At 52.7% G+C, this 22,315-nt stretch overlaps 2 protein-coding genes across 4 annotated transcripts; one reads left to right on the plus strand and one right to left on the minus strand.

Moving 5' to 3' along the window:
* Window positions 1–89: 89 nt before the first annotated feature.
* On the minus strand, window positions 90–9,446 carry LOC133342742 (tRNA-splicing endonuclease subunit Sen2-like). 3 transcript variants are annotated; one of them, XM_061552102.1, is made up of 9 exons: window positions 9,325–9,446; window positions 7,349–7,839; window positions 6,442–6,894; window positions 5,966–6,016; window positions 4,931–5,069; window positions 3,297–3,333; window positions 2,707–2,821; window positions 2,102–2,191; window positions 90–1,053 (listed from the first exon to the last, which is right to left on the minus strand). In XM_061552102.1, the coding sequence occupies exons 2-9, from the start codon at window positions 7,766–7,768 to the stop codon at window positions 988–990; spliced, it is 1,371 nt and encodes a 456-aa protein (XP_061408086.1). In that variant the 5' UTR covers window positions 7,769–7,839; window positions 9,325–9,446; the 3' UTR covers window positions 90–987. The 3 variants fall into 3 exon arrangements, with proteins under 3 accessions (XP_061408086.1, XP_061408085.1, XP_061408084.1); XM_061552101.1 differs by having other exon boundaries at window positions 9,200–9,405; XM_061552100.1 differs by lacking the exon at window positions 9,325–9,446 and adding an exon at window positions 8,607–8,732.
* On the plus strand, window positions 8,666–21,166 carry LOC133342743 (tRNA (34-2'-O)-methyltransferase regulator WDR6-like). The gene is made up of 11 exons (XM_061552103.1): window positions 8,666–8,843; window positions 9,394–9,569; window positions 9,675–10,140; window positions 10,682–10,875; window positions 11,213–11,827; window positions 12,184–13,588; window positions 13,934–14,528; window positions 14,915–15,001; window positions 16,606–16,725; window positions 17,656–17,774; window positions 18,289–21,166. Exons 1-11 carry the CDS (start codon window positions 8,666–8,668, stop codon window positions 18,861–18,863), a joined length of 4,530 nt encoding a protein of 1,509 aa, XP_061408087.1. The 3' UTR covers window positions 18,864–21,166.
* The last annotated feature ends 1,149 nt before the right edge of the window (window positions 21,167–22,315 follow it).

Consider the following 22,315-nt stretch of genomic DNA (forward strand, 5'->3'; position numbering starts at 1 on the left):
CCTACACACACACGTGTACACACTTGTAGGCAGGTATGCAACAGAGAAGAAAATATACAAATCAGGTGTACAAATTCGACTGTTTTAATTTGATGCGTTGACCTTAAAACTGATGATTATGTTGGACGTACACATGGGTGTCCCGCGGGTGATGGTATCGCATAATGAGCGTTTGTGCTTCATGACCCACATTTTACAATTACTATACAATCTTCCGGCAGCAGCCAGAACGAGCCGACCCACCAAAGCCTCTGCAATTACTTGCGATCCACCCCTACGCCTGCGAGGGCATGGACTCGTACATCCTCAGTAACGTAAACAAAAATATCATGAAAAATGATAACATAGCCCTAGTTATTTATCTCAGTGATCTAAAGGTTTGTTGTGCATTGTACACATGCACAGTGAGGTGATGTCATGTGACATGCAAAGCATGCTGGGAGGGGATCGAGTTCGTTGTCACAATCAGGGCCGAATTTAGGGGCACTGCGACACAGGGACATTTGTACAGGGCCCAAAAACTTCTGAGGGGCCCCATAAAAAAAAAAACTAAACCACAATTTGTTTCGTTTATTAAGCAAAGCAGGACTGTCCATTGATATCATTCTAATGCACAATATCGACAACACTTTTTTCAAATATAATTTTACAATAATAGTAGAATTTAAAACGTAAAGGTGCGGCTCTGCCAAGTGCTTGCTCGCGGCACTGCTGGTGGAAGCGCCTCGTGTCAAAAATTGCGAAATCCAGCTACGGATAAAATCAGCGGCGAGTGGCGTCCTAACCTGACTCTCCCCGAGGGTGATTCATCGCTAAAATTAATACTCAGAGCCTACCGGGTTTCCTCATCATTTATAGACAGCGTTAGGATTAGTATCACGTCCAAACCTCATGCTTATGCTGCCAAATTCGTTTCGCCCAAAGCACCGAAGAAATCGGCTTGTGAGTCTCCTCCAGTCGGCCTCCCGTCGATGCCCACAGCGGGTTTCACAGATCCAGGTCGTCACGGTTGCCGCGCTCCCGTCCAGATACCCACCGCCCCACCACCACCTCCTGGCCACAGACACCACCGCCATCATCACCGCCACCTTCTCACTTACACGTCTCTCACCGTGCTCCTGACGATTCATCCGGTTACAGCGCGGGCTTCAAAAATGGAAGTACAGTACAGATATAAATGTGCACACAGAGCAAAAGGGCGTTTGCCATCTACATTACCTAGGTCAGGGGTCGGCAACCTACAGCTCCGGAGCCGCATGCGGCTCTTTACGTGCTGCTTCTTGACGATATGTACGTATGTACAGTATGTACTCAGATGCATTGCGGCTCTTGAAATACTGAATTTTGTACCGAATTGGAAAGAAATGGCTCTTCTTGTTATTTTGGTTGCCGACCCCTGACCTAGGTCAAAAAAACCATGGCCAAAGATTTTCCACATGCTACTCTCATGGTATGGTACTGGGGAGTGGTAATGCAGTGGTTAGCTCATTGTGCAAGATTCGAACTAAACTCGAGTTCGATTCCCGGCCGAGGCTAACATCACTGGCGAGTGATGAATTTGTCTAAGGCACCGTCACCCTTCACCACACTGCATTGAACCAGCGTGGTGAAGTATAGTCAAACAATCCCAAATGACGGCATAGGAAGGTATTCCGTCAGCAAAGGCAAGTAAATAACAAAAAAAATTTAGAATAATTTTTTGAAGCTTATAACCTCGTTTTCCATTCCCACTATATTATTTTTGATCTCAGAGCTGTGGGTGTGTGCGGCACCGTGATGTTCATGCGCACAGTTGGCACATGTGCACAGGTTCGATTCCTGCTCACAGCCACCAACACCATTGACAATTATCTGAACCAGTCCTAAGCCTCCCCTAGGTCGATTAAGCCTCAATTGAGTACCTGGTGCGGTGTGTAGTAAACATCACCACTAGGGAGACAAAGGCGGTCAGGCATGGTGATGGCCACCCATCACGTCGTGTGCCGTACCAGCCTTCATAGGCGCTCGCTAGCAGCACTTGCCCCAACAGTCTGTTAAGGCTATACGGGGGGTCTTTGTCTTTGATGTGGCGCATGCGTGTGGCGCTGCGCGTACGCGGTACCTGCACGCGCAAGCGGCGCAGACACTCGGGAGAAGAGAGCTCCTCCTCCGTCAGGCCCGCGGGACGCACCACGAAACACAGCAGCAGCTCCTGCACACACACACAGAATCACATCATCATCATCGTCACCATCATCGGCCATAAGCAGCCATGATCTATCCACTATTGGATGAAGACCTCCCCAAGCCGTCGCCATCTACCAGTGATGATAACAAATGTTATTATTGGCGTTTGCCCTATTGTTATTGTGTAAGTCAATCACGGAGGTGCTACGTTTCACAGACAGGTATAAGTCTGCCAGTAGGGCGCGATGTTCTGATGCGATTTCACCCAATTAAGTAATTTGCGAGTAATTTTTTTATTTGGACCATGAAGCCGAGCACACAACGGACGATTATTTTTCAAATGTCATTGACTCTTTTAACGTCCGCTGTTAAGCAGACGGCGCACATGTGTGGTTAGTGCACATCACAGTATTAACCTGGGCGGCTGCTGGATTCAAACCGCGAACCTCTACAACAAGCGACGAAGTAAAAAAAAAATACTTCGCTGAAAAATATTTTCACCCGCCAAGTTCATAAATTCAATTAACACCCGGCCGCCACCTTGGACACGTTCATGGTCGTCCGGTTGAGGCCCGCGAGCGAGCGCCAGCTGAAGGTTCGGAGGGCGTCACCGCGGAAATTGGCACCGTCCACCATCTCCACCACCACCGAGTAGCTGTGACCACGGCCACGGCACATCAGGGAAGGGGGGGGGATGGATGTGAGCGGGCATGGGCGCGAGCAGGCACGCGAACACGTATGCACACATGAAGACTCATGCATACACACGTATAAATACACGATGACAAAAATCCCCCGTATAGCCTTTAACCGACTGTAGGGGCAAGTGCTGTTCTCGAGCACATATTACGCTTGGCAAGGCACACGAGGGGGTGGGTGGCCAACACTATGTGCAGTCACTTTTGTCTCCCCAATACTGATGTTTACACATCGCACCAGGTACTCATTTAAGGCCGAGATGACCCGAGAGAGGCACAGGACCGGTTCAATACATTCGCTACTGTTATTGGTTATGAGCGGGAATGGAACTCGGGTCTCTCGATTTGTGCGTTAATCACTGCGACACCGCTCCCCACAATGGACACGCTCTCAAACACACAGATCGCACATACGCTTCAGGAGACGCTCACCTAGCGTGGTAAAAGGGTGGTCCTTTTCGGTAGAGCACTGCACACAACACAGCACAGAGTGGAACTATGACGCACCCCTATACAGCGACACAGCCGCATGTGGTTAACGTGTGGCTATGTTACCGAGTCTGTGTGTGTGTGTGTGCGCGTGCGTGTGTGTGAAAATGTGTTTGTGGATGCATGCATGCAAGTGTTGGGGAGTGGTGGGGGAGTGGTGGGGGAGTGGTTAGCGCACTGTGCTACTAACACGATGACCCCAGTTCGATTCCCGCTTGCGACCAACACCAATGACGATTATCTGAGCCTGTCCTGGGCCTCCCCCTAGGTAGACTCACCATAAAATGAGTAACTAATGCAGTGTGTAAGCATCGCCACTGGAGAGACAAACGAAGCTGGGCGTGATGCTGGCTACCGACCCCCTTGTGTACCGTTCCGGCTTTCATAGGTGCATGCTCACAGCACTTGACTCAACAATCTGTAAAGGCTATACGGGGGAGCTTTGTCTTCATGCGAGAGCATCCATGAGTGTGCCAATGTGAGTGTGAGAATGCACGAGCGCAGGTGCAACCATGAGTGTGCGCACACACGCAAGTGTGCATGCAGATGCGTGTGCGCGCGAGTATTCGCGCTTGTGTGCTATCAATGGGCATGCGTTGATCGCACGCTCGGCATTCTAATGAATTGCCGCTATGCGGCTGCTGGGTTTAAGAACCAATCACACGGAACAGCAACCAACTGAAACTAATTGATTCTCCCGTCAAAGTTGCCATCAATTGGCAGTACGGCAAGTGGATTAATTTCAATTGGGTTTGCATTCGTATGAGGAATGAGTGTTACCTCCAGGTACTCCAGCTTCCTCACACGTGGATAAAAACACTGAAAAATTGAGTTGGCCCAACATCCCAATATCGGGCCACGGAGCTTGGGCAATTTTCGTAGCCAGTTTTGGCTCCTTCCCATTTGTCTGTGGTTACCCACGCCTCCGAATAATTTCCATTTGCACGTTACGCATTCAAAAAGATAAATTACTCACGATGACTACCGCTAGGCCGCTGTCATTAGCTGCGCTTTGGTTTTATCCAGGACACCCCTGTCTGCTGTCCTCCTCCCAGGGTCGCTAAAATTTGATGAGGGGCCTGTTGTATTTGGGGGGGGGGGGGTCCCTCTTATTTCTATGCAATTTACAAATTGTGAAGCCAAGTCAAAGTTAGCAAGGAACAAAACTATATTAATTTTGGCACAGAACTGGCAGTGAAACACATGGTGTCGCGATGGTTTTAATTACAAAGTTACCGAGAGGATTTACCATCGTGCCACAGTATTGCGTTTCAACTGCTACCAAGCTGTGTATATTTTTTGAGGGTGCTCAAATTCGGAAACCCTGGGCCACAAAGCCGCCTGCATTAGTCCCGTCCTGCCCTACCCCAGATAATCGAGAAGTCGACTGTAATTACTCTCTCGGAACTGTGTGACAGCAAGTGTGCAATGCCTACTGGTGGCGTGAGAGAGTGTGTGAGAGTGAGAGAGCGAGGGTGAGTGTGTGAGAGAGCGAGAGGGGGCGTGCGAGACGGAGGGTGTGTGTGAGAGCGTGAGGGCACGCATCGGCTGCCGCTGGTGCTGTGCTTGGTGCTCACACAAGTCGGTTCCGTACTTGAGGCCGGGTTTGGGGACCCAGCCTCGGGAGCGGAAGTAGTGGTAGGCCGGGTAGAGGGCTAGGAAGCGTGGGCACGCGCGCACGCACACTCTCCACAGCTCACTCAGGGACAGCTCCTCCTGCATCATGCACACAAAGATAAAGGCCCCCCGTATAGCGTGAACAGACTGTTGGGGCAAGTGCTGCTCATGAGCACCTATGAAGGCCGGAACGGTACATGAGGGGGTGGGTGGCCAGCACCACGCCCGACCGCCTTTGTCTCCCTAGCGGCGATGTTTACACACCACACCAGGTACTCATTTGAGGCTGAGTCGACCTAGGAGAGGCTCCAGACCGGTTCAGATAATCGTCACTGGTTTTGGCCCGTGAGTGGGAATCAAACTTGGGTCGCCGGGTTCGGAGCACAGCACGCTAAGCGCTACAATACTGCACACACGTGTGCACACACACGTCTCATCCACACACCCCAGACCACACGGTGTCAACCACCGTACTTCTCTTTCTGCTTCTTCTCAGGCACTGATCTACTTTGGAAATTCCTCCTGAAATCTGTTTTTACCAAGCTCATGTAACCTTGCTCAATTCAATAAATGCACGAACTCTATTACAACTTTTAAAGTGCTGTTTGTTTATGGCCTCTTGATATTTTAGGCTTGTAGGCCTGAGCTCTGCAACTGGTTTTGTTATACACACGTGTGCACACATGCACATTTGAACACACTCGCACATTCACACGAAAGACAAACACCCCCGTGCAACCTTTAACAGACTGTAGAGACAAGCGCCATTGGAAATAAACAAATGTCGCCCCATACACTCATCATCATCACGAGCCACGATCCATCCACTGCAGGAAGAAGGCTTCCAGAGGCCGTCACCAGCTCTCACTGTCTCACCACGCCACGTGGTGCATGGTGCAGGCGGACTGAATTTAGAACGCCTGTCAACATGCAATTAAAAGTCCACGCCCCGGGTTTATTTCCATCGCCGTCATCAGGGTGCCATCATCGCTTACCTCGTTTAGGGAGACGGTCAGGCACCCCAGGGCGTACGCCAAAAAAAATGCCTGAAGCAAAAAAAAAAATACAACCGGGCTAAGTTAGAAAAACAGAAGCGCCACACCAAAAATAATACAGGCAGCATGATGTAAGCACTTTAATGTAAAAAGTTAATAACCTGAGCTAATGTGTTATAAGCGGTTGGCCGGATTAAAATGGATTCCCATGTAATTTATTTGCTGGAAGCCCTCCAGTGTTACATTTTAAATTTCCAAATGTAGTTGTACAGCCCTTTGTATGAACGTTGAACTTCTTTCGCACTATACGTAGCCAATACAGTGCTGGATGGTCTGCCCACACCACGCTGGTCAGTGCGGGTCAGGAGATCGCGGACTTGGACGCATGGAAAGTACAGTACAATGGGATTTTTCTACACTGCCGTCTGCTGCCCCATTTTTTAATTCCTCCCCAAGGAGGTCCCCAATTCACTCACCTCCTCCAGGGCTAGCTGCAGATGCTCTGCAATGCGCTCCGTCTTTTGCTGACACCCGACGATGGGCTTGCACGATTCATCCGGTACCTCTTCGGTCGCCGTTGTCGCTCCTGAATCCGTATGAGCGGCATGCGCTGAATCCAGCCGTGCGGCACCATCACTGTCCCTGTCCACCTCTCGTCCTGCTGCGTTATCTCCATCATCATGGCCGACGGCCGAACCATCGCGCTGGCGGGGGCAAGCGCCGTCCCCTACAGCGTCATTGTTGCCGTTGCTCGTAGCAGCGCCGCAAAGCAGTGAGACTGTCTCCACGCTGCGCGTGCCGGGCAATGTGCCGGGTTGCTCACGATCCCTCCGAGGGTCCCGGCAAGGCTGGCTTCCCGGAGGCGTGAAACGTCGGGTCTCAGAAAACTGAGGTCTGCTTTTCGACAAAAACCCTTTTCCAAAAAATCCCTGCAAAACAAAACAGGAATAAACAATACGAGCAGCGCATTTCACTTGTTTAGTCAACTCTTTCAGCTTCAAGGTTGATAGTGGTGTTAATTAACTGAATTCTATCTTGTATTAAAACAATAATAAAAGGGATGTTGACATGAGAATCCAAGTGAATTTAGGGATCTCTACAGTCTACCCACTAGTGTCACTAGTCTCCGTTGTCTCCACACTAATAGGAATCTTCGAAGTAGTTCTGGTACATCAACTTCTGTGGACCGTTCTCTAGCACAAAAGTTCCAAATTGATTCCTCATCTCATTACAAGACACCAAACAGCACAACCGAGACGACACAATTTACGGAAGCAAAAGACGATGTTGAATTGCATCGCACTGCGAGCCAGAGTGGGGACGTGGTGGGGAATAGTCAGAAAGCACACACCCACACGTGCAGAATGGAGCGAGCGCTCTTACTCGGCTGTACAGCGCCTCCATGTCCCCGCGGTCTCGCACCAGCACCGCACTGTGCACCAGCTCTCCTCTGTAGCGCTCTGACTCATCGCTCCCTTCTCTCCCCTCGCCGAAAGTCACAGCGGCAACAGGTAGACCGAGGTTCCCACACATGGAATCGCTTTCGTTCTCAACAGCGGCGCTCGGCCCTGCGGCGGGAGCGACGCTGCCAGGCTGCTGGTGCGCCACTCCAATACCCCTCGTGGTGGACGGGTCAGCGGCGCCCACGTCTGTGTTCGAGGGTTCGTTCTCGAGAGGGACGGGCGTTGGCCCATCCAGCAGAAGAGGGGCGCGACGACGTATGGGCACCGGAAAAGGCCCCTCGTACGGTTCGCGAGGCCAGCGCTTGCGCTTGGGGGCACGGAACGGAGCGGGCATCGCCATCAGCGGGGAGGAGGTGGTCCTAGTTATAGAGGTGGTCCCAGTAAGGGTGGTGGGTCCTGGTAAAGTTGGACCTGTGGGAAACAGAAACAAAAGAATCCTAACGTGAACAAATATGGTGTACCATTTGCACGAGCGCAGACGTGGGAGTCATATCTTTGCAGATCAATGTTTGTAGAAATTCTACATTCCTGCCAAGGGAATATCATAATTGAAAACACGTAATGGAGACCTTGCATTTTTGTTTCAATTTGGTAGCGATAGAGGCCAGCCTGTGCCCAAATCACCCGGAATGCGTCGATCTCAGAAGATGCGCAGGGTTGCGTCCGAATAATGCTTGTATGTGCTACCACCATCCAATAAACAGGTATTATAGGCTGCTCCAATGCTATGCTGTGGGCAGCAAAGAGCAATGTAACAAAATCAACTTATTTAAGGCAGCCATGAGCGGGAATCGAACTCGGGTGCCGGGTTCGAGTCGGAGTACGCCAACGACTGCGCCACCACTTTCCTTAACCATACAAAGATCCCCCGTATAGCCTTAACAGATTGTTGGGGCAAGTGCTGTTAGCGAGCACCTACGCAGGCCGGCACAGTACACGAGGTGGTGGGAGGCCAGCACTACGCCCCGACCGCCTTTGTCTCCCCAATAGCGATTCTTTTACACATCGCACCGGGTACTCATTTGAAGCCGGGTCGAACTAGGGGAGTCCCAGGACCGGTTCAGATAATCGTCACTGTTGGCCGTGAGCTGGACTCGAACTCAGGTCGCCGGGTTCAAGTCGAAATACGCTAACGAGTGCGCCACGACTCCCCTTAATCACACACGCACGGTACGTACACAAGGGGGCGCTCGGGACAACCAAGCCCGCACGAAGAAGCGAACGTCGAGGCCACGGAATGGAGCAAGAGGCACGCGGGTTCCCGTCCGTGCCGCCTCGGGGTCCCGACTCCCCGTGTACCCCCGGGCCTGGGGTCGCCTCGGGGCAGGTCCCTCTTCGACCCTTCGCCGCGGCCTCCACGCTTCTCCGGGCGCCTATCACCGCTCTGGAGTTTGCGGGCCGGTATTTGCTTATCGGTGAGTCAAAAGTCTCTCACGAACCACCCTACAACACCGCCTCTTAGCGCCGATTGGTGGCTATGATAAAAAAAAACGCGCCTTATGTCGCTCTCAGATCGTGCTCCTAAAGTACCTTAGCCATTGGTGGTAATTCCATATTGGTATGGCCGGGCGCGAAGTCAGTCCGAATTACAAACAGCGGCTGATATCGCACAAAGTGGTTCTCACTTTATCGCCCCATGGCGAGTTTTAAGTCGCGAGAGGCAGTACTCAATTACGAATCCCGGAGGCGTGAGATAGCAAAGTCTTCATCCAGCAGTGGATTGATGAATAATGATACCGAGTTCACCGCCACCTCGACTGTGATTACTCACCCGCAATTGCAATTAGCGATTAGCAATCAGCTGACACGTGTGTGTGTGTGTGTGGAAGGCGCACACATGGTGCCGCAATGGGCGCTGCCATATTGACGATCAGCTGTTCAAAGCGGCCTGCTCACCGCCGCGTCTCGTGGCGTCTCCCTGCGCGCGTTTATTTTGCTTCTTTGTCTCCTCCCTATCTCGCCCAGGCGAGGGCCCCTGGCTCCTCGTGTGCGACCCGCGTCGCCCGGGGCCCCTGCTCCGCCTGCTGCTGTTGGGGTCGCACCGGGTGCACGGCCTCCGCGTCCGGGAGGCGCGTCCAGGCGAGGCCGGGGACTTGGTCGCGGCCTTCGGTGGGAAGGGATTCGCCGTGGCGAGGCTGTGGGCGGGGCTTGTTGATAAGGGGGCGGGGCTTGGTGATAAAGAGGCGGGACCTGGTGATAAAGAGGCGGAACCTGGTGATAAAGAGGTGGGACCTGGTGATAAAGAGGCGGGGTCTGGTGATAAAGAGGCGGGGCCTGGTGATAAAGAGGCGGGGCCTGGTGATAAAGAGGCGGGGCCTGGTGATAAAGAGGCGGGGCCTGGTGATAAAGAGGCGGGGCCTGGTGATAAAGAGGCGGGGCCTGGTGATAAGAAGGCGGGGCCTGGTGATAAAGAGGCGGGGTCTGGTGATAAAGAGGCGGGGCCTGGAACTCAATGGGCGGGGGCTAATCAATGGGCGGGGTTTGTGGAACAGGAGGCGGGCTCTAGCGATAGTGGGGCGGGGCGCCGAGATAAGGAGGCGGGGCGTGAGGGAGCCGCCTGCAGCCATTGGTCGGAGCGCGAGAGCGGGGCGAGGCAAGCGGCGGACTGCTGCCCACGTGCTCCGTTCATTGAGAAACTTTCGGAACCTCGTGTGGAGCGCGACTGGATCTGGGACTCGAGATTTGTACAAGATTCCGGATGCAGCAACGAAGGTACACTGCCCACGCAGGTCACTTCCCCACCCTCGACCAGGGGGGATTTGTTTCTCGCCGAGTATTTCCCTGGGAGACTGGAGGACTGCATGCAGAATGTTGACTACTAGTTGCCACAGGGTGGTTGGATGTGGTGTGCCGGATGAGATTAAGCCTTGCCTTCCGCGTGACAACACAGGCCAACGACCTAGAAATGTTATTTGCACTATTCTAGTACAATTCATGTGTTTCACAGACCAGTATATGCTGCCTAGTACAGAGTGAAGTTGCTGCGTGGCTATATTAAATTATGTAATTCGCGAGTATTTTTTTAAAATTTGGCTTACTTAGACTGTGTCGCCAACACACCCCTTTCATACAACATAACAGCGAATTTTTTACTTGCAGTGTGAAGCATAAATAGAGTATTTTTGCAATACACCGGCAGCATTAACCAGGGTGGCCGTAAGGGATCGAACCGCAAACCTCTCCACATCACCGCCCTACATTGATCATCACGGAGCCCCATTCCCACTGCTCCCCTCTCGCCCCTGCCTGGCAGATCTGCTGGCGGTCGCACTGGCCCACAATGCTGTGCGGCTGTGGGAGTGGCGGCGTGGCGTGGTGAGGCGCGAGGCGCGGTGCGCCGACACGCGGGTGCTCTACTCGGCTCGGCTCGTCGGCTCCACTTGGGACTCGCTCTGCTGCCTGGCGGGGACCGTGGGAAACCACGTGGTGCTGTGGAAACCGGCACAGGTACGCAAAACCACCACAGCGTGGGTACTGCCCCCTAACCCCCACCCCCCCACCGGATGTCCCTGGGGCTCGTTGTTGTCGTTGTTGCTGTTGAGCCGCGGTCGCTTCGTCCCGAGTTGTGCCGTGGTGCCGCTGTCGCTCCTCTCTCCCGTGTTCCCTGGCCTGATAACCCACCCCTGCACCCCCTCAGTCCCCTTCCACCCTAATGTGGTTTTGTTTTCAAATTTTTACGGCATTTTGAGATGCGATTGCATTTCGGACTTTTTTATTTACCGGAGCCACCAAAGTACGGCCATAACCGCGGCTAGTCCTGCTTCGCTTTGCTCTTCCTCTGCAGGCCGGGCCGGATGGCCATGCGCCAGTGCTCCGCCGGCTGGCCGGCCACTCGGGCGTCATCTTCTCGATCGACTACGACGAGCGGTCGGGTGTTCTCGCGTCGGCATCCGATGACCGCAGCGTGCGGGTGTGGCGACTCGGCGACTCCACGGTCGACCCGCCTGATCCCACGTTCGACGCTGCCCACCCTCCCGAGCAAACGGATAATTTTACCGCAAGGTCGGTCCATGTCCGAGCCGCGTCGGGCGATGGCGGCGGCGGCAACGGCTCTGAGCGGAGTGATGAAGGTACGGGTTACCGTGGCGGCACAAGCCCCGGCAGTGGCGCAAGCGGCTGCGCGGGCCAACGACTTCCACCGGACATGCCGGCCGAGCGGGTGCTGTTCGGGCACCAGGCGCGCGTGTTCGTGGTGCGAGTGCTCCCCGGGACCGGAGGCCGCGTGGCGGCGAGCGCCGGCGAGGACGGCGCCGTGCTGACGTGGGACCTGGCGGACGGGCGTGTGCTGGGCTCGGCGCGGGGCCACCCGGGCGGCCGTGGCGTGCGAGCCCTCGCCGTGCACGCCGACACCGGCGTTGTGGCAACGGGCGGCGCCGATTCCGCCGTGCGGCTCTGGCAGGTGGGCTGGGGGGTTGGCGGGGGTTCGGGGTGGTCCTAGTTGGTCTTGTTGATCGATTGTCGATTGTTCAATTATTGTTTTTAGACTCGAATTGGTAACATTGTGAGTACACTGTGGAAGATAGTGCACTAAGGAAAACCAAGAATGGTACTTGGCTATAAATGTATGTGAAACTAGTTCATCGATTGGCTGACCAAATAATATAATGGAGTCAGAAATTTCACACCCTTACACCAACATTTGAGTAATAGTGAACCGCAAGTTTGATGGTTTGATGGTTTAGTCGACAAGACTATGAGCATGACGAAATTAAATCCACAGCGAAACACTGACACCCATACCCCCTTCACCTCCAGCTGGGCTTGAAGGGCAGTGCCACGGGGGAAGACGAAGGCAAGATGGCTGCTGAGGAGCTGGGCCTGCACGCAGCGGGAACCCCCAAGATCCTGGCCCTGCCGACGCTGCGGGACCTCATCGTGATGACGGACGCAGGAGAGGTCCTGTGGCACGACCTGGAGGGTGGCACAACCCGCACCATGCTCTGCCTCCCGGAGTTCCGCTCCTACTCCCTCATGGCCGTCACCCAGGGGACCGCTGCCGAGGAAACAATGATCGCCCTCGGCAACCTAGACGGGAAGGTCCGGGTGTTTCCCCTCGTCCGTCCGGGCACGTCTTGGGAAAGCCAGCCGTACGAGGGCAAAGTTCACAACCTGACCTGGGCCGACGCACAGACAGACGGTGGAGGTGCGGTAGCGATGGCGTTCGCGACGGGTCAGAGGCCGCGGTCCCTGTTCTCGTCCGGACCGGACGGCCTCCTCATCTGGTGGGAGGTCACGATCCCGGCAGGCGATGGCAGTGCGAGCGGCCCGGGGCTCACTGTGCGGGAGAAGGCCCGCTTCCGGCTGCCGATGTGCCGCCAACGCTGGCACACGTGCGCCTCTTTTGTGCCGGGTTCGGCTCCGCCCAGTGTCGTCTGCGGCGACCGCCGCGGCTCCCTGCTGTTGTTTGTGTCTTCCCGTAACGCCGAGCCTGCCAGATGGGATGGGAAGTCAGTAGGTGGCACTGCTGGTGAAGGCTGCAGTGGCGATGACGATGGTGACGAGGGTGATGAGGGTGATGGAGGTGATAACACAGGTGCTGCACTGCCACCTTCTGCTGCTGAACCAGGTAGCGCCCGACCCTTGTGCGCCAGCGAAGAGTGCAACAGCGACGGAGGCATCGGCAGGAGCGACGGCAGCGACGGCTGCAGCAGCGAAGAGGATAAAAGTGCCGGCAGCGACGATGGCATCCCAGGCCCCGCATCGTCGCTGTTCGGCCTGCACGGCCGGCATGGCGTGACGTCCTTGGTCGTGCGCGCGCGTATGGACAGTGGTGACGAGGGTGGCGGCGGCACCACGGTGGTCTACTCGACGGGTCGCGACGGCGTTTACCGCACCACGGCCGTAGCAGCGAGGTCCGGTCGTGGCCTCCACCTCGTTGCGTTGTCCGCGCATCGCCCGGCCCAGCGCGCTGACTGGCTCGAACGCCTGCTGCTGATCGACGACACCACGCTGTCCACGGCAGACGTGAACGTCGACTCCAACGCCCGGGAGCCGCGGGTCGTGGTGCTGGGGTTCCGGTCGAGGAACTTCGTTGCGATCTGCGAGCGCACGGGTCGTCTGCTGGCCAGTGTGCCATGCGGGGGCGGCCACCGCTCTTGGGCCTACCAGCAGGACTCTCGCGGCCCCCAGCTCGGCCCCAGGGTCCTCGCCTACATCAAAGGTCGGTCTCGAGTCATGGTAGGCGGGTAATGGACCGTGGGTTTGACGATCAAAATGTATTGTTACGCTCACGATTCATGTCCAACTTTGCTCGTGCGTGAGAATAGGTTAATTACGATTCATGAAAAATATACGCAAATAACTTGTTTAAACGAATGGAGAGAACAAGACCGTACAAACAGTACATAAAAGTATAAAAAAAACGTTCTTGAATAGAAAACATGACATGGCTATTGATGGTATCGCAGGGAGGGTTGATTATATGCTTATTTCGCGAGCTCTTGAATGAAATCTTCGCAAGGCATTAATCAAAGCGTAATCTGTGTGCATTCCTTCCTGTCGACAGCTGGACGGGTGTGTTTATGCCGTAGCGGCCGGAGGTCACGCGACCACTTCCAGCCAGTGCTACGCGAGGGCCTGCATGGGCGAGAGGTGACGTGTGTGCGTTACCTTGGTGACGGGCTCATCGTCACGGCCAGCGAGGACACAACCGTGCGTGTCTCTCGTCTCCCTGTTCCCCGCGATCCCCGTGATCCTCGCGACCCTCGCGACCCCGACCTTGTGACCCTCCTCACCCTTCGGGAACACGTGTCGAGCGTCAAGGCGCTAGCGATCGCCGACTGCGCCGCTTTGCTGGGCACCTCCTCGGACGGCCGCTCGGTAACTACGCCGCCGGTGGCAGGGGCGGCAGGCGTGAGGGGCGGGCCGAGGACCCCACCGTTGGCGCAGCCGAAACCGGACGTGGCGGAGCAGCGGAGCCGCGGGTTTTCACGGTTGCTGTTCTCGGCTGGCGGCCGAGCCGAGCTGCGCTGCTGCCGCATCACAGTGGTGCCGGGCGACACGGCGTGCCACGTGGAGAGCCTTGCCGCGCACCGGCTAGACGCGCAGTGGGAGCGACGGAGAGACCGGCACCGGTTCGTCAAGACTGACCCCGAGACTCGGTAAGCATTAGCGCAGCTCCTGCCGCTGATGCTGCTAGTACTGCTGCTTTTGATGCTGCTGCTGAGATAAAATGCAGCATCGCACTTTCTCTGGACAAACGCAAATCGGAGAACTCTTGACATTCTTCATTAACGCTGCTTTAAACACGAATACACATATATAAGATGACACTTCCGGCAATGACCTCTCTGCTATATTTCCTGCTGCAGTGCCGGGAGATTGAATCGGCTTCCTCTGGATTTCAGGCCCAGCATTCTCATCGCCACATCGCGGCAGTGATCCCACGTCTAAATGTTGGGATGGTAAATTTACTCGACGATGCAAAACCTGAAGTGGAATGCCGGTTCCTTCCCCTCTCTCCCCCTGCAACGCCGCCACGGCACAGGTACATGTGCGTGTGTGTGGTGGGGCCCAGCGTTGGAACGCACGGGGTTCACCTGCTGGCTGCCGCCTGCAGTGACGCATATGTCAGGTGAGGCTGCTCGCTCGCCCGCTCGCCAATGTCGATTTAGTTTATATATTAACTTCATACCTGGGCTTTCCCTACCGATATGATTTGTGTTTTTGGTTCGATCATCGTGCATATTGTAGCGATAACCCTCCACCACCTGACACAACCAAGCTAATCGAGTTGTCACGTGGGCAATTGCGCTTCAAAACCAGTTACGTTGCAAAGTGAGCAAAATGTGAGTGCGTTGTACGACCTTTCTCTGGAGATGAATATTATTCTTACACCAACATCATGAGGAGTGGGCAAGAGCTCGGATCTCGAGAGTGCGTGTGACTTCCTGATCCGGCTCCTCAAGTAGGTGCCGTGATGTTATCAGAACAGCCATGCTGGTGTCTTCTATTCTGGTTGTGCTCTCGGCTTTGACCGCTCGGAGTGCCCGCAGAGTGGTGAGACACCTGCGTTTCAGAGCATGGTGCGTAGAAGCCAGGTAGCCTCAAACGAATTCTGAGATGCCTTTTAAGTGACCACTTAATCCGTGTACCACAAAAAAGCGTAAACACGTTCATCAATAACATTGTGATCATATGCATATACAATAGACAATGCTTCTGACAAGGGCCCTTCATCGCGCATACAAGGGAAACTATATTTTTCCACAATGCCCTGCTGCAAAGATGTTGTTCACAAAACTGAACTTTGGCCAATTTAATTGAAAACCCAAGTTTAAAGAGATAGTTTTGCACCGTTGGAACCTCCTTTGCCAGTAGCAAAATATGATAATTGTTTTTTTTACCCTTTTTATCTGGCAACAAAACTGACACCTTTTGGCATCATCTGGTCCAACACCATGTGAGACTAGGCTCGAAGAAAAGCTGTCTTGGGTGTGGACCAATCAATTTCAAGGACAGTGCATACATTATCAGAGTTGTGTTTTTTGTTTGCATTACGACCGCAGGTATTGTGGTTAATGCAAACATGACTCCTTGTAAAAAAGGTGTCAGTTTTGTTGCCAGATAAAAAGGGTAAAAAAACAATTATCAACGAGATAGTTTTGGTTGTCCAGTCATTGGTGATGGGGTTGAGACTATCACCTCGCTCTACTTGAGAACCCAGTTTACTCATGGAAGGCTGAAAGCAGAATTCAAACCCAAGATCCTATTGGTGCCGGTGTAAACAAATATTATATCTTTATTCGCCCAGGAAAACACGTCGGAGAGAAAATACTGTGCTGCTTACAATATTAACCAGCAGCACATCACATTATTAAATGAACACTCATTCATTGGGTGAAATATCATCACCCCTTGAGGACCGCTGAGCTTAGGAAAGTATTGGTATCGGCTCACTGTGTGGCTGCTGCTGCCTTCCCGCTTGTCTGTGCTTCCTTCTCGTGCCTCTGAGTCATCACCTCTCTACGCCATCAGAAGCAGAATGATACAAGTTGTCATTACTATTATTATTATAATCCCGTTTTGCGGAAACCTATATTCCCTGACACCGGATCACGGAGACATAGCCACCCGCCTCGCACCGTCACTTCGATCATCGTCGTCATCATTGTCCTTCTCGTCTTCGCTCTGCACACTACGTGAGCCGCGTGCCGCTGTCTCTTCTCCGGGACGCAGGCTGTTTGCGTTTGAGGAGCGAGCGAGGAGTGTTGAGCTGCTGGCCGAATCGGACGCCCTCCAGCGCTGCGTGCTCTGCGTCGACTCCGTGGACCTGGGATCCAACCTTGACGGCCAGAGGTGCGGGGTGGAGGATGGGGAAGGGATACTGGCTTCTTGTCAATCGTGATGCTGCCTTATTTTAACAATAATAATACAGTCAAAGCTCTCGAAGCCAAACTTGAGTAAGCCATATTGCTGGGTGAGCTAAAAGGCAACTATTAAACTATCAAATGTGTTTTATTTCACAGGTAAGGCCCACTGAGCTATATAGTTATTTTTCAGAAGTGACCCGGCTACAAATGATAGCCCAATGAAGTGGCTTATCATGTTGAAATTTTATAGGAGCCAAAATACTACTACGGAGAGAACAGGCAAACTCCAAATATACAGGTGTCAGAGTCGGGATCGAACCCATGACCTCCTGTACACCAGGCGAGTTAACATCCCGCCACCGTGGCGCCCACAATAATAGGCAACGTTTCAGGCAATGGTCCTTCATAGCACATACTTAGGGAGACAGAATGCATAAGAGTTGGAGACTTTACTTAATACCATGGGGCCTGATGAAAATACAAATCTAAAACTGTTTCCTGATGAACAGGTTTAAAATTGGCATGTGAATAGTTGCCTATTAGTGGACACCGAGCAACAGATAAACGCTTAAATTATATCAAGCATGTATTTCTAAATAAACTCATTTGTTTAAAAGTGTATAAAAAGGTAACTTGTATAGGTTTCTCATAAGTAGACCATTCTATACCACGGAGCGATGCGCTGCTGTGCAAGAATTCCAAATTGATTCTTTGTCCCTTGACATGCCGCTGCCAGCACAGCTGGAATAGAATTGGGAACAACGAATGAATGAATAAATAAAATGGAGGCCGCACCTCGGTAGCGGGCTTCGTTGGAGCGGCTGGAACTAAATCCTGGACTGGCTGCTGGCTTGGGCGGTGGCTGGGAGATCAACTCCTCGCCTGCTGTTTGTGTCTGACCGCGCGGCCTCCTCAGGTGCGTTCTACTTGCGAGCGGTGCCACCGATGGCACTGTTGCATTCTGGGACGTCGGCCGCTTCGTGGGCAGGCGGCCCAGCTCGAGCGCCGAGCCGGGAGGGACGAGCCAGCCGGCTGGTGAGCGAGCGCGCACCGGCACGCCGGCTAGAGACGGCCTGCCAAAACATGGCGATTATTTTTCTTTTCCGCCTAAATATTAAATAAAATTTAAAAACCCAATAATGAAAAGTTCTAAATAGATAGCAAAATGTTTTCACGAATCCTTGAATTTTACACCTCATGTAACTGACCGCACGTGTGCTCCGTTATGCAGATTTGTAATTCGGCTAGGTGGCTCCGTGTCTGAGCGAACGGCTTGCAATCGGAAGGTCCCAAGTTCAAATCCTGGTTGGAGGTTGACTTAGCCCATCATTCCTCCGGGGTCGATAAAATAGAATACCACTTTGTTGGGAAGTCAACAGTAGATGTCTATGGTTAACACTTCCACAATCATAGGAATGAAGAATTTCCACCACTGGTTCAGGGCTGTAAACAGGTGATGAGCATTGCCTCAATGCTCATTGGACCAGGAAATCACTGTCTTGTTATCATTTGTATCAGTTGAGAATGAGAAGACATTATTCTCCCGCAGACCTGGGCATGCCGTACGGAGCATTGCGCGTCCACCAGTCGGGGGTGAGCTGCGTGCGGGTCCAACTGGTGGATAACGACCATGGGGACGGGCGACACCACCGCCTCCTCGTTGTCAGCGGCGGTGACGACGGCGCTATCTCCATGGTGATCGTCTCTGTGGAAACGCCCGGTGGCCAGGCCCCACCAGTCCTGTGCTCGCTCGCGTCGGTTAGCATCGACCATGCCCACGCTGCGCAGGTCACGGCCGTTGCCGTGCTCCCCATCTCCGTGGCAACACCACCTCGTCCGGACGCCATCGCCGAGGCAACCGTCGCCGCCGTGTCCGCCGATCAGCGCCTGTCTCTGTGGCGACTGGTCGCTGCGGTGACCGGAGATGGAACGGCCGAGCCGCTCGTGAGCTGCCTGAGTCACGTAGCCGACTTGGCTGCGTTCGATTGGCGGAGGGGCCGGCGGGAGGGGGAGCTGGAGTTCGTGGTGGCGGGCGTGGGCGTGGAGGTGATTGACGTGAGGCCCACGCAGCCACCCCCTGAAGGAGCATGGCTCGACCGGCAGGAGGCAGCCTTAAGCCAGTAGCTGAAGCCACGTGGCATCGCTGTCTAAACAGTGCGGGGGGGAGGGGGGGGGTAGCCTCCACTTCACCCCACTGGAGCGTCAACGATCAAACGATCATGGTTGACGCTCCAGTGAACTTCACTTGTTGATTCGTCTACACGTGATGAGGACTACCAGACTGTATTACCTCATCCACCACACTGCAGGTCACAACGCTTTTCTCTCTACTTTTTCCCTCGCACTGCTCTTTGCAATTATCTCCCACGGTTGTATTTCCCCAAAGTCGTACAACCTTTCTCAATTCAACAATATAGTAACTCTCCTCCAATACTGGCCAACAGAGTGGAACAGCACGGGTGTCCAGAATAAACGACTCATTCAAGACCCAAACATCGCACCTCCTGGCTTTGAGATTCCTCCTCAAAGACGCTGGTGTCATCATCAACCGCATCATCAGAACATCAACAGGCCGATGTGAATGTCTCCTTCATGTATGGCAAATTGAAGACAAGACATTCTCGTGCAATTGTAAGTCTAAGCATTTCTTATCGCGCGCTACGATGTCTAAACGGTCAGCACATGACGGACGGCACGTAGCTGACAAAGTTAATAGAAGTCCCGTCTGGTTGGCAAGAATGCCGAGACACGTTGCCTTATCTGACGCTAGAATGTCACAGCGGTTTATGCCGATGGACTCACAATTTTGCCTTGCGAGCTGATGGAAGCTCCCGAGTGTGATGAATTCAGATTTGTTCCAAATCAACTTCAGCTGTTTATGTCGGCAATGCACGATATCAGGTGTAGGATGTGAGAGACGCACAACTTAGCATTTGAGTGAAGGTAGAGCTGTATATCATCGGCATATGAACGCACGCCGATATGATGATGGGCGATGACGACGCCGGTGTGGAGGAGGAACAGCACCGGACCAAGTGGCACACGACAATTCACCGGTGACATTTCTGACTGGCTACCACCAAAGCTGACTGTATCCAACCTGTAATGAAGGATGCAATCCATAAGAGTACAGTACCATAAATGCCATAAGTGCTCTGAAGGTGATCGACTAAGATGCTATGATCAACCGTATCAAACAGCAGACGGGTCCAGTAGGCAGAGCAGCGTAACTTGTGGGCATGCAAACCACTGTGGTATGTGTTCCTTCAGCAGAGGAGGAACAGCAAAACTACAGAAACTCTCCTGAAGCTCCCCTTTTGGCTATCAGACATCGACATTGGCATTTAGCTTCTTAACATATTGTAATGCGAGCGTAAACGGGCTCGCTGGATGTGACGTAACAGGTGGGAGGAGTTAGGGTCACGTGGGGAGAGAGAGCTTTTAAGGACAGGAACCGGAAGGGCTCCAGGAGAGAGAGTAGAGAGAGGAGGAGGCCACGCGGGGCAGGAGAAGTAAAGTGGCGCGATCGCCACAGGTCGGGGACTCGGCACCATCGGCCATCGGTGTCCGGGCACAGAGGCGACAGAGAGCCAGCAGTGGGGCTGCAGATCGGGCAGCAGTGAGGCTGCGTAACGGGCAGCAGTGGGGCTGCATGGTGGGGCAGCAACGGGGCTGCAGGAGCTCGGCAGCAGTGGGCTGCCGAGCGGGAGACGGAGGAGACACTGAGCGAGACGCCGTGCGGTCAAGTTGTACGAACCAAATAAAGGACAACGGAGACAGACCCAGTGCAAGAGTCCTTTATTACAATATTGCCATATGCAGGAATACAAAAACAAACACCTTCAATCGTGCCGTTCGTTGTTGGGCACTGGTTGCTTGACATGTTGGGCCTCAACTGGGCAACATCTCAAAACGTTCTTCCCGGTGTGCTGTACTAGTAACACATTTACATGTTTTGTTTACGTGACAAACCTTACTAATTGGCTGTGTCGGGTGGTGGCAGGTTTAATGACATTTATGTTGATGCGATCTAACCCAAAAAACCTGTATCATCGATATTGGTCGCGAAAGCCTACTTGTTATAAACTGTTCCTTCCCATCCCATTTTTTATGTAAGAGTAGATTTGTTGTGTGGCAACTTGCATATAATTGCAGTCAAACTGTTGCTTGTTCCATAAACACATCTATTGTACTGGTCATGATGTTATATGTTTAAGTTTATATTGCATAAATGTTTATGGTGTATGCATTGATCATTGTTAATTTATTGCGAATAATGTTTCATAGTTGTCTTTTAACGTTCAATATAAATATCAGATTCATGGCATTAGATATGTTGATGGTTTACATGCCTCCTCTGTTTTGTTACTCAGGTCTCTGATGAAAAAGAGACTTTTGGTCTCAAACAGGATCTCAATTGATTTTAAATAAAGGATGAATTACATATTTACGTAATTAAGTTTCAAGTTTCATTTGTTTTACCAGGTGAGAACTCAAGTCTCATGTGCAAGTGACCTAGGGCATTAGTCCGCCAGTAGGGGGCGATGTTGGTATGCGTAATCCCAAATTGAATAATTTCTGAAATTATTTTCGACTTTTTATCAATTTGGACCCTGACACTGCCACACAGCGGTCTTACTCTTGCCAATGACGTCGGGGGATCTTTAACGTCGGCTGTCAAACGAGCGGCGCGTAGTATTGCCATGGTTATTTCGCCCGCGGTGGCAATCGGGGTGGCCTCTGGATTAGAACGGTGAATATCTCCATTAAGTGGTGAACGCGCTCACGCTAAGGCATGTCGCCGTCCCCCTGGCCATCCTTTCATTGGCAATCACTCGCAGTCGAAGATAATTGTCTTCAATGTTTTTGTGGGTCCGAAGACAGCTGATGAGACCGATCCCAGATTGGCGGACTCTGTCGCAGCTTAGTGTTTCCTAGCAGGATAGGTAGCCCTGGGTTGTTGATTCAGTCTGCGACCACACGACTGTTTCTGCCACACCCATGGTGGAGAGATGTTAACGACTTCACCTGGTATACAGAACATCGTAGGTTCGATCCCGACCCTGACATCTGCATTTTTCTCCGGATCCTCTGGTTTTCCCTCTACATTTTTAAACATCGTTTGGAGTATTTGGGTGCTATACATTTCCACGTGATAAGCTACTTCGTTGAGCTATCATTTGTGGCCAGGTCGCTTCTGAGAAAGATCTGTATAGCTCAGGGGGCTTTATCTGGTAAAATACAAATACATTTCGATTTAAAGCTTTCGTGACTGCAGGGATTCATCTTCTTACAATGTATAGTGCTAAATTCCTCTGTTGATATGCAAATTTCTTTGTCAAGGCGCCCTTCCTCTAACCCAGCTTAAATACACGCTGCCAAACTTGGTAATGTTCATTCAGACGCTGTCTTTCCGACAGACCTGTTCTTCACCTGAGGACGGTTGCCTGCGTTGTGGCCGAAACGTCGTGAGAATTGTATTTTATTATGTTTTATTTTTTATTATTTTATTATTTCCCTTCTACGTGACTTTACCGAAAGAACCAAGAAGAAAAATACAAATAGTTTAGTTTTAT

This window comes from Lethenteron reissneri, chromosome 15 (assembly GCF_015708825.2).
Source record: "Lethenteron reissneri isolate LAM-NWPU_2019-01 chromosome 15, ASM1570882v1, whole genome shotgun sequence".
Classification (NCBI taxonomy): Eukaryota; Metazoa; Chordata; class Hyperoartia; order Petromyzontiformes; family Petromyzontidae; genus Lethenteron; species Lethenteron reissneri.

Coding starts and splice junctions, on each gene's coding strand:
- LOC133342742 (XM_061552102.1), bottom strand. CDS start 7,768: ATGGCGATGCCCGCTCCGTTCCGTGCCCCCAAGCGCAAGCGCTGGCCT. Junction 6,017..6,441: donor TGCAGCTAGCCCTGGAGGAG/GTGAGTGAATTG, acceptor TTTTTGCTTCAG/GCATTTTTTTTGGCGTACGC. Junction 2,822..3,296: donor CCACCCTTTTACCACGCTAG/GTGAGCGTCTCC, acceptor CCGTGGTCACAG/CTACTCGGTGGTGGTGGAGA.
- LOC133342743 (XM_061552103.1), top strand. CDS start 8,666: ATGGAGCAAGAGGCACGCGGGTTCCCGTCCGTGCCGCCTCGGGGTCCC. Junction 9,570..9,674: donor TCGCCGTGGCGAGGCTGTGG/GCGGGGCTTGTT, acceptor GGTGATAAAGAG/GCGGGGTCTGGTGATAAAGA. Junction 10,141..10,681: donor TTCCGGATGCAGCAACGAAG/GTACACTGCCCA, acceptor CCTGCCTGGCAG/ATCTGCTGGCGGTCGCACTG.